The following is a 16,873-nucleotide window of genomic DNA, read 5'->3' on the forward strand; positions in this document are numbered from 1 at the left end:
AGAGGGTATTATGCTAAGCTAAATAAGTCAATCAAAGAAAGACATGTATCATATTATCTCACTGATATGAGGAATTCTTAATCTCAGGAAACAAACAGGGTTACTGGAGTGGTGGGGGGTGGGAGGGATGGGGTGGCTGGGTGATAGACATTGGGGAGGGTATGTGCTATGGTGAGCGCTGTGAATTGTATAAGACTGTTGAATCACAGACCTGTACCTCTGAAACAAATAATACATTATATGTTAAAAAAAGAAGAAGAAGAAGAAGATAGTAAGAAGGGAAAAATGAAGGGGGGTAAATTGGAGGGGGAGACGAACTGTGAGAGATTATGGACTCTGAAAAACAGACTGAAGGTTCTAGAGGGGAGGGGGTGGGGGAATGGGTTAGCCTGGTGATGGGTATTTAAGAGGGCACGTTCTGCATGGAGCACTGGGTGTTATATGCAAACAAGGAATCATGGAACACTACAGCAAAAACTAATGATGTAATGTATGGTGATTAACATAATAAAATAATATTAAGTAATAGTTATCTGTGTATGCATTGTAATAATCAATGACTTAAGAAGGAACATTGATGGAGAGAATGAGAGTGAACCAGGAGCTCAAACTGTTGAGAAATAAAATGGAAGACCCAGGGAAAAATTAATGACAGCAGCAAAGCAGGGCAATGATTAATCTGATCGGAGTTAAAGCTTGGAGAATTTTAGAGATGAGGTAGGAAGAACAGACTGTAATCAACAATTAGATGGGAAAAGGGCAGCCGTTTACCAGAAAAAGGTCCTATGAGTGAAAATCAACCACCACCTGAGAGACTTGGAGAAGGCAATGAACCTCAATGAAGACCCCAGTTTCGGGGGGACATTCAGAGGAAAGGAAAATAACAGTGGATGGGTTTCAGGGGCCTGATGGAAGGGCTCCCAGGGAAAAAGGGTGGAAGAAAGGAATAGGGTCTTATGGGATAATATCCATTGTTTTTTATTTTTATTTTATATGATATATATTTCCCATGTAAGTATGTTAGTAAATGTGTGTACATGCTTACATGTATGGATTCATTTATTAATTCACTATTTCAAATATCCAATATTTATTGAGCATCCACGATACTGCCACTGCTGTTTTAGGCATCTGGGTATACAGCAGTGAACAAGACAAAGTCCTTGGTCTCATGAACTTAATTTATGGTGTTGGACAGAGCAAACAAGTTAAACAATGAATACATATAAGTCAGAAAGTGATGTGTTATAATGAAAAGAAAACAGGATAAGGAACAGAGCATTGTGTGAAGGCTATTTCAGACAGCATGGCTTAGCCATACATTTTCAAAATGAAAACTGCCTACAAAAAATAAATATTATATTCAGACATACACCTCAAATTTTGGAGGTCACATTTAATGTTGTGGAGCTACATAAAAAATATGCCAGTCACTTGGAAGAAGACAAAGAAGATAGAGTTCAAAATAGTCCAAAAACACAAATTGACTTTACACATCCAAACCATTCTTAGATATTCTCACCCAGTCTCAGCTTTCAGTAACATCTGAGAGGCCTCTGACTTTTACAATATAATTCCATGGGAACAACCCTGTTGAACTATAGAAATTGCTTCTTTTAATGATTCCATTTCTCTCACCTAAGTACTTACCGCCTTTAATTCCGCTTCTTTCTTTATGTCATCAACATACGAGAGCACAAAATCAATTTGCCTAATCCCATCTCGGAAGAAGATAGAATCTTTGCTTTGTTCATCTTTTTTAAACTGCAGGAGAAATGAATGACACAGCTTTCACAGTTTTATTTTCAAATGGCAAAAACATGAAAAGAATTAGCTAAAATTTGGTCTAATTTTTTTTCTCAGTCCTGAAATGGCAGGTGAAGACAAATCACCAGAGTTTTTATCAACAAATTATGTTTGTTTTAGAAAGTGAAATCCCATAGAGGAGATATATATACAAGAAAGACCCAAGATGAAGCTAAGCATTTAACTACATGCATACACAACAAAAATGATGCAATTATACCAAAATGTAAAATGAACATATGTATACATTGATCCCAAAACGCATATTCAGAGGGAGATTTGTTATCTTCATTAAAGAACATACCAATTAGTCCAACAGATAATTCATGTTCACACACTACTTTGGGGATGTAATTATAGACCAATTAATGCATCTCACTCTAAGGAAATTAATTGATGACTCATGCTTATACTGTTTTCATAAAATTGCCACTTTCTAATTCAACTTTGGAAGGGTTAAAATAAAATCAAGGTGCAGTTAAAAATGAGAAAGCAGGTAGCTTGCCAGCTGGTTTTACTACAAGTAAATGCTCATGCAGATCTCCTTTCAACACCAGTCCCTAAGTCAGCCAGAATCCATCCTTTGTTTAGAATCTGTGTTATCAATTCTCTCAGTATAATAGTCAAACTGACAAATTCAACGTTCCCTTGTTGTATGGCTCATCAATTCCTTCCCTTTCAAAACCACAAAAACACTAGAGAGCTTCAAAAGAAGAGATCTCATGTTTGACTGATTTGGCCTTCCCCACAGTTCATTTATAATATATAATACATAATATGTAATATTTGGAATAGCCCACATGTAATACTTAGAATGATGGCAAACAGATGATGCAGTAGATGTCAGTGATCTCTCTCACCCTGTGATGCAGTTATAACTTAACATAGGCAATTTTCCAATTGCTTCAGCTAACCGGTGAATGGAGAACTGGGTGTTTTTTTACTTTTCATAACTGGTATTTATGTTAGTTTATGAGTTTCTGTTATGGTATTCTATGTTGTTTTTCACCCAAGGCAGGCCAGGGAGACCTCCCCTAAAAAGGAATGGATATAGATCAGTCATGTATAAGACAAAAATTTCATGTCTGACCTGGTCTTTGAACAAAGTAACTGTATTTTATCTAAGTGAAGGCAGAGCTGATGTGTCTTGGGAATAACTAGCTCCCAGTGCACAGGAGGAAATGAGTGGGAAAATAAAGAAACAAGATACATCCAGGGAGTCTAGAGAGTCAATATCAAAATACAGTAATTCAAATGTTATGTCTGAGTTCTCTGCACCCTAACAAAAGATGCATAATCATCTCCATTATCCTAAAAGTAAGTAAAAGAATCTGAGAAAACTTACTGTTATCATGTTACCTCTTGATTTATATAAATCACTACAGAAAGGAAAAGCAATCAGAACAAAAAAATCATTTGAGCTCTTGTAAATCATCATAATATTAAAACATTTTATGAAATCCACCAAAACTCATGGAAGCCAAATTGGGGCAGGGGGAAAAAAAAAAAAAGGACTAATTGGACTAAATATAATCAAAGCAAAAAATTAGGTGAAAAAAAAACCCAATAATTCTTTTGTTCTTAGTTTGTGACAGCCGAAATTTGCATGGTAGAGATTATTTTTAAAACAATATATATTTACAAATGTTTTTATTGTTTGGCAAGCTAAATCTAGGTCCACAGAGAAGTTCTGACAACAGAGGACGTAAACATAGAAATCAACAAAAATCACACTCAGAGTATTTGACTATTAGGGAATAAACAAAGTAACTAGATGAATAGTGACTCTAATTTTTCTGAGTGTTCAGTCAAAATGGGTATATATACTTCCCTTCTGAAAGCCAAATGCTACCTAGGAAAACCCAAACTTCCATCATGATGTCATGCCCTAATATTAACAGTAAAATGTTTAAAAATATGGAGAAATCACTGGTAACCTTGTCGATCACCATGAGGCACATGTCTTAGTACTGTTAACAAAAAACTGGTTGAAGCAAACTAGGGGAGAAAAGCCTGATAATTTTGTTACATAAAACTGAAGGCTATTAAAAAACATCATTCTTCTGTTTTGCTCAAGACATGACAGTAAGATAATATTTTGCAATGTGTGTATGTGTCTGTGTTTATATTTGATTTGTTCTTAGAAATGCCAATTTATAATGAAGCAAACATCTGGGTGGCTTTTCTTTGAATGAGGTAGTTGTTCTAAGGTTCATAGTCTAGGATCCCTATTGGAAGCTCATAAACTTCTAAAACTGTAGGCAAATTGTGTGTATGTATGTGTATATGTATGTAATATATATATGTGTGTGTGTATACATATGTAGATACCAAATATAAATATATATACTATATATACCAAATATATATATTATAGTATATATTAGTATATATAATACGTATAAATATGTATACACACCAAATATAAATATTATATATAATATATACATAAATTATATGTATATGAATAGACACACATATACATTTTTTAGAAAGAGGGTCCACAATTCTAATCAGATCCAGAAACAATTAAGAATCACCATTCTAAAATCTCAATTGCCTGGGGACTGGGAATCAGTGACAAAGTCCCCCCAAATCACAGTATACATTGGAATAAAAGTGACTGGGGCTATTACTGCAGCCATCCAAAGCATAAGCAGCATCATTCAGCACTTGTTTTACCATAAGACGTCGTCTCAGGAACAAATTGAATCGCTTTGCAGACTGTGAAACAATCAACAGAAAGTTAGCAAATCCTGCCTGACATTAAAGATTCCCAAAACACAGGCCCGCAAATACACAAACCTTCAGTATGATCACTCAGGTACACGTGTGGGGGTGTGTGTGTGTGTGTGTGGCATTTAAAGCTGGCAGGTGGGATTAAGGAGGGCACACGATGTGATGAGCACTGGGTATTGTACACAACTGATAAATTATTGAACATTACATCTGAAGCTAATGATGTACTATATGTTGGCTAATTGAATTTAAATTAAAAAATTAAAAAAAAATAAAGTTGGAGGGTGGGAGAAGCTAGTAAGAGGGAAAGAAGAACAAATGTAGGAAGAAAACAATAAAGAATAAAGAAAAGGGGGGAAAATGAGACTTCAAAGTGAATTTCCCTAAGTTCTTTATACAGTAACTTTAAATAACATGTATTTGTGGAACTGAATTAAGGAAGAAAGGAGAGAGAAAAAAATAATGAAGAAAAACATGAGAAGAATGGAAAATAAAGTAAAATATTAAGTATGCTCATATGTATCAGGCAAAGAAAGTAAAATCACTACAATTATACTGTATGGTATGGAAAGTTCACCTAATAGCATAAAATATTTCATAGCCTCCCAAAATACTGGGGTAGAGAAAGGGAAAGACATTTGGTTATTTAAATGCTGAGTTGTCTTCAATCTTTAGTCACTACAACCGTTATTTTTAAAACACCAAGGCAATGACCTAAAACATCTGGGAAAATCAATAATATTTGAAAGAAAATCAAACAAGGACACACAAAGGCAAGTGTTGTGTGTATTTTATAATATAATGGAATATAAATACTCTAATAAAACTGTCAATAAAAAGTTTTAGTCCTTGTCATGGAAAAAGTTTTGCTGAAACTGTTGTTTTCTTAAAATAAGCTAGAGATCTAAGCAGAGGTGAGTACTGGAGTGAAACCTCGCTGCTCTATATAAACCAAGGACCAACTATGTATAGTCGAGTTAATACTGCTGTTGATTAAGAACACAAGAGACACAAGATGGATGCTGGTGACTGCATGAAGCATATTTTATTTTATTTTATTTTATTATTATTTTTAAAATCCTTTTTTTATTTTTTAAAGATTTTATTTATTTATTTGTCAGAGAAAGAGAGAGAGAGGACACACAAGCAGGGGGAGCGGCAGGCAGAGGGAGAAGCAGGCTCCCCACTGAGCAAGGAGCCCAATGCAGGGACTCGATCCCAGGACCCTGGGATCATGACCTGAGCCACCCAGGTATCCAGCATAAAGCATATTTTAAACTGCATTTTTCTGCTGGGCTGACATTTTTCATCTTAGCACTTTAATTTTCTTAGGATCTTTCATGAGATCCACAAGTTCTGTTATTCTCAGATGTTTTTCCTAAATTCGTTATAGAATTATTAAGGGGAAGGAAAAAGTTGTGCACTAAGAAGTCATGCAGGAACACATTATAACTTTCATGGGCTCTGTCTGGCTTATTTGCTTTCTGTGGGCTCCTTCCACCATTAAAAAAAATTTTTTTTCAATTTAAAAAGAAATAAATGAGGGGAGCCTGGGTAGCTCAACTGGTTAAGCATCTGTCTTTGGCTCAGGTACGACCTTGGAGTCCTAGGATCCAGCCCTGCATCGGGTTCCCTGTTCAGTGGGGAGCCTGCTTCTCCCTCTCCCTCTTCTGCTCCCCCTGCTTGTGCTTGCTCTCTCTCTCTCTGACAAATAAATAAATAAACTCTTTAAAAAATTTTTAAAAATAAAAAGAAATGAATATACATATGTGTGTGTGTGTATATATATATTCATATACACAATTATATTTATGGGGGGTTTTTTGTTTCTTTAATTCTGACTTTAGAAGAAATTAAAATTAAAACTTTTCCATGGACTCCAAAAAGTGTCGTGGGCCTAGTAGGCACAGTACCCACTGTGCCTATAGAATAAGTTGGCCCATGGGGTGCCTAGATGGCTCAGTTTGTTAAGCGTCTGCCTTCAGCTCAGGCCCTGGTCTCAGAGTCCTAGGATCAAGTCCCATGTCAGGCTTCCTTCTCAGTGGGGAGTCTGCTTCTCCCTCTCCCTCTGCCCCATTCCCCTGCTTGTGTGTGCTCTCTCTCTCTCAAATAAATAAATAAAATCTTAAGTTGGCCCTATGGTCGTGAATTAACTAAGTATCATACATTTAAGAGCTGCTAAGAGTGCAGGGTTTAAAAAGTTAGCTAGATGATTCCTAAAAAGCCTTCTGCAATAAATACATCTAATACCAAGTTAGTCTGCAGCTTTCCAATACATACGATATCTTCACAATATAAAAACCAATGGGATCAATACCAGCAGTTGGTCTGAAAGCATACTGACTCAACAGTTAATATTTTTTAAACTTGATTTTAAATATATTACAAGATCACCACCAAAGGACTTGATTACAAAAAGATAAAATTACGATCTAGAGATAAAAATTACTGAATTAATAACTTTATTACATATTTCCATCATGTGCTAAATTATATTTGCTTTTTTATTAAAAAATGGGTAACACTGGGGCGCCTGGGTGGCTCAGTTGGTTAAGCGACTGCCTTCGGCTCAGGTCATGATCCTGGAGTCCCAGGATCGAGTCCCGCATCGGGCTCCCTGCTCAGCAGGGAGTCTGCTTCGCCCTCTGACCCTCCCCCCTCTCATGTGCTCTCTCTCTCTCTCATTCTCTCTCTCAAATAAATAAATAAAATCTTTAAAAAAAAAAATGGGTAACACTGAAACTAATGAAAAGGTATTTTTAAAATCATTGCTATTTCCTTGTTACCTTAGTAACTATTTGATGTATTTATTTCTGGCTTTCTCTAAGCACTGAATTTTTTAATATAGTAAATCATTATATTTAACGTACACATTTTTCTTGCCTTTTTCATAATATTACCATAATATTAAAATAAATTTTCATATATTATATTATTACATATATTATATATTACATATATTACATACATATATTATAAACTTTTCATAAAAAGTTTTCTCTGTGTAATTTCAATTCATTAAATTTAATCTAACTTATTTGTAAGAAGACACTTTAGAGTCCTTTCTCTAGGAATAGAGTTGATAACCTGTATTATTGGTGCCACATAGTAGGAGTTGTTAATAGTATCTTTCTCTCATTATATATAATCTTGATCACTCATCTGCATTGCATTCCTCTTTCTCTATGTATTTCTTTTTTCTCACACCCTTCCTTGGCCATTTTTGAATGCCAATAGCCCAGCTACCACCAACACAGGCACTACTCAGCGTGGTCTAGCAGGAAGCACTTGAGAGATTGCTGTCTCAGCTACTAGATCATTGGCAAAAGATGAGGCAAGGCATGAAAGTCCAGTACCATAGACAATTCTGGAACGTATACTGTAAGCGAATGAAAATCAATATAATTCATGGAGTTGTAATACAACAAGCCATTCAATGCTCTGACTTTCTCAGCAAGAAAAAGTCCAGTTGCTCTTGAGACTTCGATTTCACATTTAAATCTACATTAATCCTTGATGATAAGGATGTAGATACTCAATCTACAAACTATAAAACCCACTTACTGAGTGGACCCTACACAAGTTCTAAATTTAAACAAAACCACAGTAATTAAACAGTAGCTACCAAATCTTAATTTCTTTGTGCCAAACACTGGGTACTCTGTATATTTAATGTTATCAGGTAGATTCTTATTAATTATCAGCAAATTATCAGTAATAAAGACATATAACCAGCTAGGTACACAAAAGGCTTGCACCCTTGGTGTTCACCCAATAAAATAATAAAAACAACAAAAAGTCAACTACTAGCAAATTCTTACGAAATTGGTAAAATATTCCTTCTTGAAAAATATATCTAAATCCTAAACAATTGCTAAGTTTCTGATGAGTTTTAATATTGTATATGTAAGTTTCAATTTAGTAAATGGATGTTAATTTGGAGAATCCCCAGTTATGTGTGACCATGTCTGGACATGCCAACACTTGTGGATTCAGCAACAGACTTTGCTTTGACAGTGCATGTTTAACTTCCTTGAAGATTGCTTTGAGTGCATTTCATATTCCCAGCCTCTGTGGTCTACATATTCCTGTGCTTAAACTGTAGCTTCAAAATATACAATAAAAGCCATGTGGAATTTCCTTTCTATTTTTCTAGTTTGAAGTATTAGATGGATTAATCAGACACAGAAATATTTGCAAATACTTGCAATGGACCTTAAGAATGTACAGTGAAACCAAGCTTTAAGACTGTTCCTCGAAGACCAGCACATAAAAATCACAGAGGAACAATTAACCATGTAGCAAAAAATTTAAGGAAATGGATGTTTGCACATAAAAAGAGAATCCAATTTATGAGAAGAATGTTAGGAAAAGGACAAAAGATTCCGGTCTTACATGGCAAGAAAAATCAAAATTTCAATGTCTGAATTCCTCAATCAGTTTCACCAAGAAGTAGACACTCTCTTTTTTTTTTTAAAGATTTTATTCATTTATTTATTTATTTGAGAGAGAAAGGGAGCACAAGCAGGGGAGGGGCAGAGGGAGAGGGGGAATCCCAAGCAGAGTCCCCACTGAACACGGAGCCCAATGCAGGGCTCAATCCCATGTCCCTCAGACTATGATCCCAGACAAAATCAAGAGTCAGATGTTTGACTGAGCCACCCAGGTGTCCCAACACTCCTTCTATAGTAATGGAACAAATAATGTCAATGTTCACTCTCATTTATTCATTTTCTTTGTTTTGGTTTTGGTTATTTTTTCACAGAAGAAAAACTTTGGAAGTTTTTTCCAAACAGAATTCAGGATGAATTTTCTGGCGAAGATCCTTCTAGTGGAATTTTTTTTCCACTGTGAAGACATCTGAAAGCAGATAGAACAGATCTCTAAAATTGAAGACATGTGGGGCACCTGGGTGGCTCAGTCAGTTAAGTGTCTGCCTTCAGTTCAGATCATGATCCCAGGGTTCTGGGACCGAGCGCCGCATCGGGCTCCCTGCTCTGCAGGAAGCCCGCTTCTCCCTCTCCTTCTGCTGCTCCCCCTGCTTGTGCTCTCTCGCTCTATCAAACAAATAAATAAATAAAATAATAAAATTGAAGACATGCTTAGTATTATGATTTCTTAGGAATTTACTGTGAAATGGGATTTTATGAATCTCTAATACCCTTATGCTTAAGATTTTTCCTATTTGTATATCCGTTGCTTCATAGGAGAGAAATTTTTGAAGTTAAAATTAATAAAATATATTATTTTTATCAACTATGAGTATATTTGACAAATTTGGCTATACACTATTAACTATAAATATGCAAAGCTCAATTTTAAATACACCAATGACACATTTGCAGAAGGCCCCCAAAAAAGGAACTGCAATTCATTGCTGAAACAGACCAATATGCAGGAATACAGTTTCTCCCTTCTTTCCAAAAATTCAACTAATATAATGTTAAAATATTCATTATTCTTTTTTTAATAACATATTTACTTTTAATTTTTATTTTTTAACTAGCAAGACTATATATATATATGAAATGAAATGCAATAATATATGAAATGCAATAATATAAAATGTATATCTATAAATATATATGAAATGAAATACAATAATATAAAATGTTCACTGATGTATTTATTTTTTGGCCAACATTATTACTCATTTCACGATTAAGCCTGAAATATATTTTGTCATGCAGGGGAGCTATGTTAAAAAAAATTAACTATTTCAAGTATCAAGTATCAAATATGCTGTGTATGGCACTCTAAATAAAGAACAGACTGGCTTAGAATTTTATAACAATGAATATCATTCTAGTGAGGCATTACATACTGAATATGTTATATTAAATACTGTAACAACTAACACAGAAAAAAAAACCTTAGAGTAAATATTTTCTAAACTACTACCATCTTTTTTTTGTTAACTGAGACCACATAAAAGGATGCTCACATGTTGAATAAGCCTAAAATTAAGAGGTTAAAAAAATGTGGCAGAGAGCCTTCTGTATGTTTTCATTTCATACATGGAAACCTCACTTCTCTCAAGGCCAGTCTGACTTCCTTTGTGAATGACCCGCACATAGTGAAAGCTCCGAGTTTTCTGACATTCTACTGCCTTGGTGCCCGTACTATTCATGTGGCAGAGTATGGTGCTTTAGGATATTCCATATGCTTTAATCTTTGCATTTATATATATATATATATAAAGGTCTAGTTGAAAATTGAAAAAAATATATAAGATCATCAAAAATATAAAGCATCTATAAACAAATTTAACAATAGATGTGCAAGACATATACTGAAAATGAAAATGTTGCTGAGATGGATTAAAGAAGACCAAAATAAAGAGATATATTCCATGTTCATGTATTGAAAGATCAGTATTATTAAGATATAGATTCTTCTCAAATTTCTCTAAAACTCGGGGTGCCTGGGTGGCTCAGTCGTTAAGCGTCTGCCTTCGGCTCAGGTCATGATCCCAGGGTCCTGGGATCGAGCCCCGCATCGGGCTCCCTGCTCGGCGGGAAGCCTGCTTCTTCCTCTCCCACTCCCCCTGTTTGTGTTCCTTTTCTCACTGTCTCTTTGTCAAATAAATAAATAAAATCTTTAAAAAAAAATGTATCTAAAACTCTATGCAATACCAATCAAAATACCAGTAAGATTTAATTTTTTTTAGAAATTATCAAGGTGATACTAAAAAGTATATGGAAATGCAAAGAATCTAAAATAGCCAAACAATTTTGATAAGGAAGAACAAAATAGGAGTAACACTCTGCCTGATGTTAATACTTACTCTAAAGTGGAAGTAAACAAGACAGTATAATACTGGCATAAGAATAGACAGATGATGGGACAGAATAGAGAGTTTAGAAGTAAACTCACATATACACAGCCTACTGATTTTCCACTGAAGTCCCAGTATAATTTATGAGAAAAGGATTGTCATTTGAACAGATAGTGCTGTATTTATATTAAAAATAAACTTCAATCCTCATCACAAGTCATCTACAAAAGTTACCTCCAAATAGATCACAGGCCAAAAGTAAAAGTTAAAACTATAAAATAGGAAAATCTGAGAAAATCTCTCTTACTTTGGTATAAACAAATATTTCTTAGATAGAACACAGAAAGCATGGATCATAAAAGAAAAAGATGAGAAATTAAACTCCAAATCCTTCAAAATTTTGTTAAAATATTTTAAGTGAAGTCAGACTGGAGGAAAATACTTGCAATGAAAACAGCTGACAAAGGTCTTGCGTACAGAGTACATAAACAACTCTTCCAAGTCAACAGGAAGTTAACTTGACTTTTAAAAATACACAAAAGATGGGGCGCCTGGGTGGCTCAGTTGGTTAAACGACTGCCTTCAGCTCAGGTCATGATCCTGGAGTCCCTGGATCGAGTCCCGCATCGGGCTCTCTGCTCGGCAGGGAGCCTGCTTCTCCCTCTGACCCTCCCCCCTCTCATGTGCTCTCTCTCTCTCTCATTCTCTCTGTCTCAAATAAATAAATAAAATCTTGAAAAATAAATAAATAAATAAAAATAAAAATACACAAAAGATTTGAAAGGATAGTTCACAGAGAAGATATATGAATGGACAATAAGCCCATGAAAAGATGTGTAACTTCATTATTTATCAGGGAAATGAGAATTGAAATCATACGATACCACTATCTTCCATTAGATTACTAAAATTAAAAAGCTAACAATATTAAGTGCTGGTGAGGGTATAGAACAACTAGAACTCTCATACGTTACTGGTAGGAAAGAAAAATGGCAGAACCACTTTTACAAAGAGTTCAGCAATTTCTATAAATTTATACATATTCTTTCATAAGACCCAGAAGTTTTACTCCTAAGAAATTAACCAAGATTAATTAAAATATATGTCTATACAAATTATGTATGTCGTACATGAATGTTCATAACAGCTTCATTTATAATGGTCCCCAAATTGAAAACAATATGAATATCCATCAACAGGTGAATGAGGGGGCAGCTGGGTGGCTCAGTAGGTTAAGTGCCTGCCTTCGGCTCAGGTCATGATCCCAGGGTCCTGGGATCAAGCCCCAAGTTGGGCTCCATACTATGCAGGGAGTCTGCTTCTCCTTCTGTCCCTCCCCCGCTCATGCTCTCTTGTGCTCTCTCTCTCTCTCAAATAAATAAATAAAATCTAAAAAAAAACCCCAAAACAGGTGAACGGATAAACAAATTTTGGCATATCCTTACAATGAAATACTATTTATCAATAAAACAAAATAAATTGAATAAAAAGCTACAGATATGTTCAATAAGATACAATTTATCAGTATCATTTGAAGTTCTGGATACACCTCAGCAACATTATGCTGAACAAAAGAAGCCAGACACAAAATAGTATATAGAGTCTGATTCTATTCACATACCACTCTAGAAACAAAAAACCAAATCATCGTGTCTAGAGCAGAGGTGAAACAGCAAAAGGACACTTTTGAGGTAATAGAAATCTGTATTTTGATTTTTGTGGTTTATTAAAACTCATCAAACCATACACTTAAAATAGTGCATTTCATTGTATGTAATGTATAAATAATAAAGATGATAATTTTTTAAAGTTTTTGGCCTGAACAACTAGAAGTTTGGGCTATGTGTAGCTGGAATATGAAACTCATCAACAGGGAGCTTTCTTATGGAGGAAGAAAAAAATTACATTTTAGACATAGTAATCTTGAGATGTCTTTTGATACTCAAGTGCATATAATGGGAAAGCTACTGGATATTTCAATCTTAAGTTCAGGAGAGATGTCTATACTGGAAACTTAAATTTGAGAGTTGACAGTATATTGGTGGCATTTAAAGCCATGAAACTACATGAGATCACCAGGACAGTGAATTAAAATATCTGGGCTCTGTAGTAATCATATCTACATTTATACATAGATCAATTATAAATACTATGCTACACTTATACTGATTGGTTCTAGTCTACTTATTTAAAGGTAGCTTCTGTGCCGTATAAGTTGTTAAATATCTGGAATATCATCCCTGAGGTTAAAGACCCACATCCCTTCAGAATCTGTCCTGTTTGTTGTTCCTAAAGCATGCCTCTACTATGACTTTCCAATTCCCATTCCTCCCTCTTTAAACTATAAGTACTTTTCAAATTATATCCCCAAACACAAATGGTACTCACTCCAAGACAAGTTTTCTTAGGTACGGTTTTCTCCATTTTCCTGAATTTCATTTAATGGCTTTAGTGTCCTTTTAGTATCTTCTAGCAATTTAGGTAGCCACTTAGCTAGCTACTCAATCAAATCCACTGTTGACTACTTCAAATGAAATGTTAAATTATGTTAATTCTTCTGTATTTATAGAACCATTAATATTGAGGTTCTATCATAATAAAAATGATAGGAACCACAGGGTTTCCTTTTATTCCCCAAAAAGAAAATATGTGCAATGATATTCTGCTGGATATCTTTGGTTCATCCCAGCAGATCCCCTTTCTATCCCTCCCTACCCAGCTTCTTCTTGTGATGATGACTGGTGTAGATATCAAAGAACTTCCTAGACTTCTGGCATCTGTGATTATAGAGAAGGAAGAGAATGAGTGTCTTCCTTCCCAACGTTAGCTTCAGGAAGGCTGTATCTCTCCACTGAAGGTCACTGAGCCTTTCAAGAATGTCTTCAGTACATGATGCTCTCTTTCTATTCCCTTCAGTGCTATCAATGATAAAAGATGCACGGATACTAGATCTATACATAGCAGGATTCTCTAGCACCCCATATTTGTAAAAGGTTTTCATTAAGACCTCCCAAATTATCCTACTCCGAGTATGGCTAATAGGACCCTGAATGATACAGATTCTTCTTTTGTGATATTTTTGGGACATTAAAAGGAAATCTCCCTGGAGAAATGGTTGATCCCAGGACTGATAACAGGGAAAGTATAAAATGAGCTTAGAGCACTTTGCAGTGCCACAAAGTACGTAAATGCTAGAAACAAAGCAAAACAAAATTAATAGGCGTATGTCAAAAGGATATAGGTCAATCAAGAAAGTTCCCAATAGCCACAGGTACAACAATTTGAGCAGCAAAATAAATAAAACAGTACTGGATTTATAACACAAAATAGAAAATAAATATCCATGAGTCCATCCTGATATAAATGAATGAATGAATAAACGAATGAATAAGAGATAAATTTCCCATACAGAAGAATTCTAAATAATTCATTCATTGAAGCACAACCCCCCAGTCCTTAAGTGTAGGCTTCATAGATTGACTTTCTTCCAAAGTATATAGTATAGAAAGGGAGAAGAGAAAGAATAACTTAATAGCAGAGCAAACTGACAAACACTACTTCAAGCCAGACAATCAAAGTTAACATTAAGAATGGTAAGTCATGTTGACAGGACATACCCTTGATATAATGTGATGAAAATATCCCTTAACTTCTATTGTTTTCCTCCCCAAAACATATTTACCCCAGTCTAATCATGAGAAAAACATCAGAAAAATCCTAATTGAAGGACAGCCTACAAAATACCTAATCAGTACTTCTCAACACTGTGAAGGTCATCAAAAACACAAAAAGTATAAGTAACTGTCACAGCCAAGAGGAGACATCCTACTAAATGCAGTGTAGTAAAAAATAAATTCAAAATGGATTAAAGACCTAAATATGAGAAATCCTAGAAGAGAACACAGGAAGTAACCCCTTTGACATTGCTGTAGCAACTTTTTTCTAGATAAGTCTCATAGGGCAAAGGAAACAAAAGCAAAAGTAATTAGGACTACATCAAAATAAAACACTTCTGCACAGTGAAGGAAACAATCAACAAAAATAAAAGGCAACCTATAGAATAGGAGAAGATATTTGCAAATGACATACCTGATAAAGGGTTAGTATCCAAAATATATAAAGAACTCAAGGGGCGCCTGGGTGGCTCAGTTAGTTAAGCAACTGCCTTCAGCTCAGGTCATGATCCCAGGGTCCTGGGGTCAAGCCCTGCATCGGGCTCCCTGCTCAGCGGGAAGCCTGCTTCTCCCTCTCCCACTCCCCCTGCTTGTGTTCCCTCTCTCGCTGTGTCTCTCTCTGTCAAACAAATAAATAAAATCTTTAAGAAACAAAACAAAACTGAAACAACTCAAAAAACAGATATTTAATTAAAAATGGGCAGAAAACATGAACAAACATTTCTCCAAAGAAGACATCCAGATGGCCAACAGACACATGAAAAGATGTTCATCATCACTATCAGGGAAATGCAAATCAAAACTACAACGAGGTATCATCTCACACCTGTCAGAATGGCTAAAATCAACAACACAAGAAACAGCAGGTGTTGGGGAGGATGTGGAGAAAAAAAGAACCCTCATGCCCTGTTGGTGGGAATGCAAACTGGTACAGCCGCTGCAGAAAATAGTATGGAGGTTCCTCAAGAAGTTAAAAATAGAACTACCCTACCATCCAGTAATCACACTACTAAGGATTTCCCCAAAGAATAGAAAAACACTAATTCAAAGGGATACATGGCACCCTATTTTTATAGCAGCATTATTTACAATAGCCAAGATAACAGAAGCAGCTTAAGTGCCCATCAATTGATGAATGGATAAAGAAGATGTAGCATATATACACACTGGAATATTATTCAGCCATAAAAAAAGAATGAAATTGTGCCATTTGGCAATGACCTGAATGGAGCTACAGAGTATAATGCTAAGCAAAGTAAGTCAGTCAGAGAAAGACAAATATATATGATCTCACTCATACATGGAATTTAAGAAACAAAACAAACAAACCAAGAATCGGATTCTTAACTACAGAGAACAAACAGATGGTCACCGAGGGGAGGAGGTGGAGGGATGGGTGAAATAGCTGCTGGGGATTAAGGAGTGTGCTTGTCATGATGAGCACCGGGTGATGTATGGAAGTGCTGAATCACTATACTATACACCTGAAATTAATATAACACTGTATGTTAACTCTACTAGAATTAAAAGAAAAACTTAAAAATAAATAAATGCAATGTAATATCCTAGATGGGATCCTGAAATATAAAAAGGACATTAGGGAAAAACTAAGGAAATCCAAATAAAGTATGGGCTTCAGTTAATAATAATGTATCAATATTAGTTCATTAATTTTACCATACTAATGGAAGATGTTAATAACAGGGGAAAATGGAAATGGGGTATAAGAAATTTTATGTACTGTATTTATAATAAATCATAAATCTAAAACTATACTGAAATAAAAAGTTTATTTGAAAAAGAAGCTTACTATTTAATTTTCACAGCTTACTGTTTAACCAAAGACACTGTCATCATAAAAAATGAACTATCATAT

At 35.0% G+C, this 16,873-nt stretch overlaps 1 protein-coding gene across 1 annotated transcript in view; it reads right to left on the reverse strand.

The window, feature by feature from the left end:
- Positions 1 to 16,873, reverse strand: part of ANO5 (anoctamin 5) — an 84,677-nt gene that overhangs the window by 65,575 nt on the left and 2,229 nt on the right. Inside the window, exons 2-3 of the mRNA XM_081798455.1 lie at positions 4,489 to 4,530; positions 1,651 to 1,764 (exon numbers count right to left, since the gene is read on the reverse strand). Of these exons, the coding sequence (XP_081654581.1) occupies positions 1,651 to 1,764; positions 4,489 to 4,491 (117 nt within the window). The 5' untranslated portion in view covers positions 4,492 to 4,530. The remainder of the gene's footprint in view (positions 1 to 1,650; positions 1,765 to 4,488; positions 4,531 to 16,873) is intronic.

The sequence above is a fragment of the Leptonychotes weddellii genome, chromosome 11, assembly GCF_054177405.1.
Source record: "Leptonychotes weddellii isolate Sample4059 chromosome 11, ASM5417740v2, whole genome shotgun sequence".
Taxonomy (NCBI): Eukaryota; Metazoa; Chordata; class Mammalia; order Carnivora; family Phocidae; genus Leptonychotes; species Leptonychotes weddellii.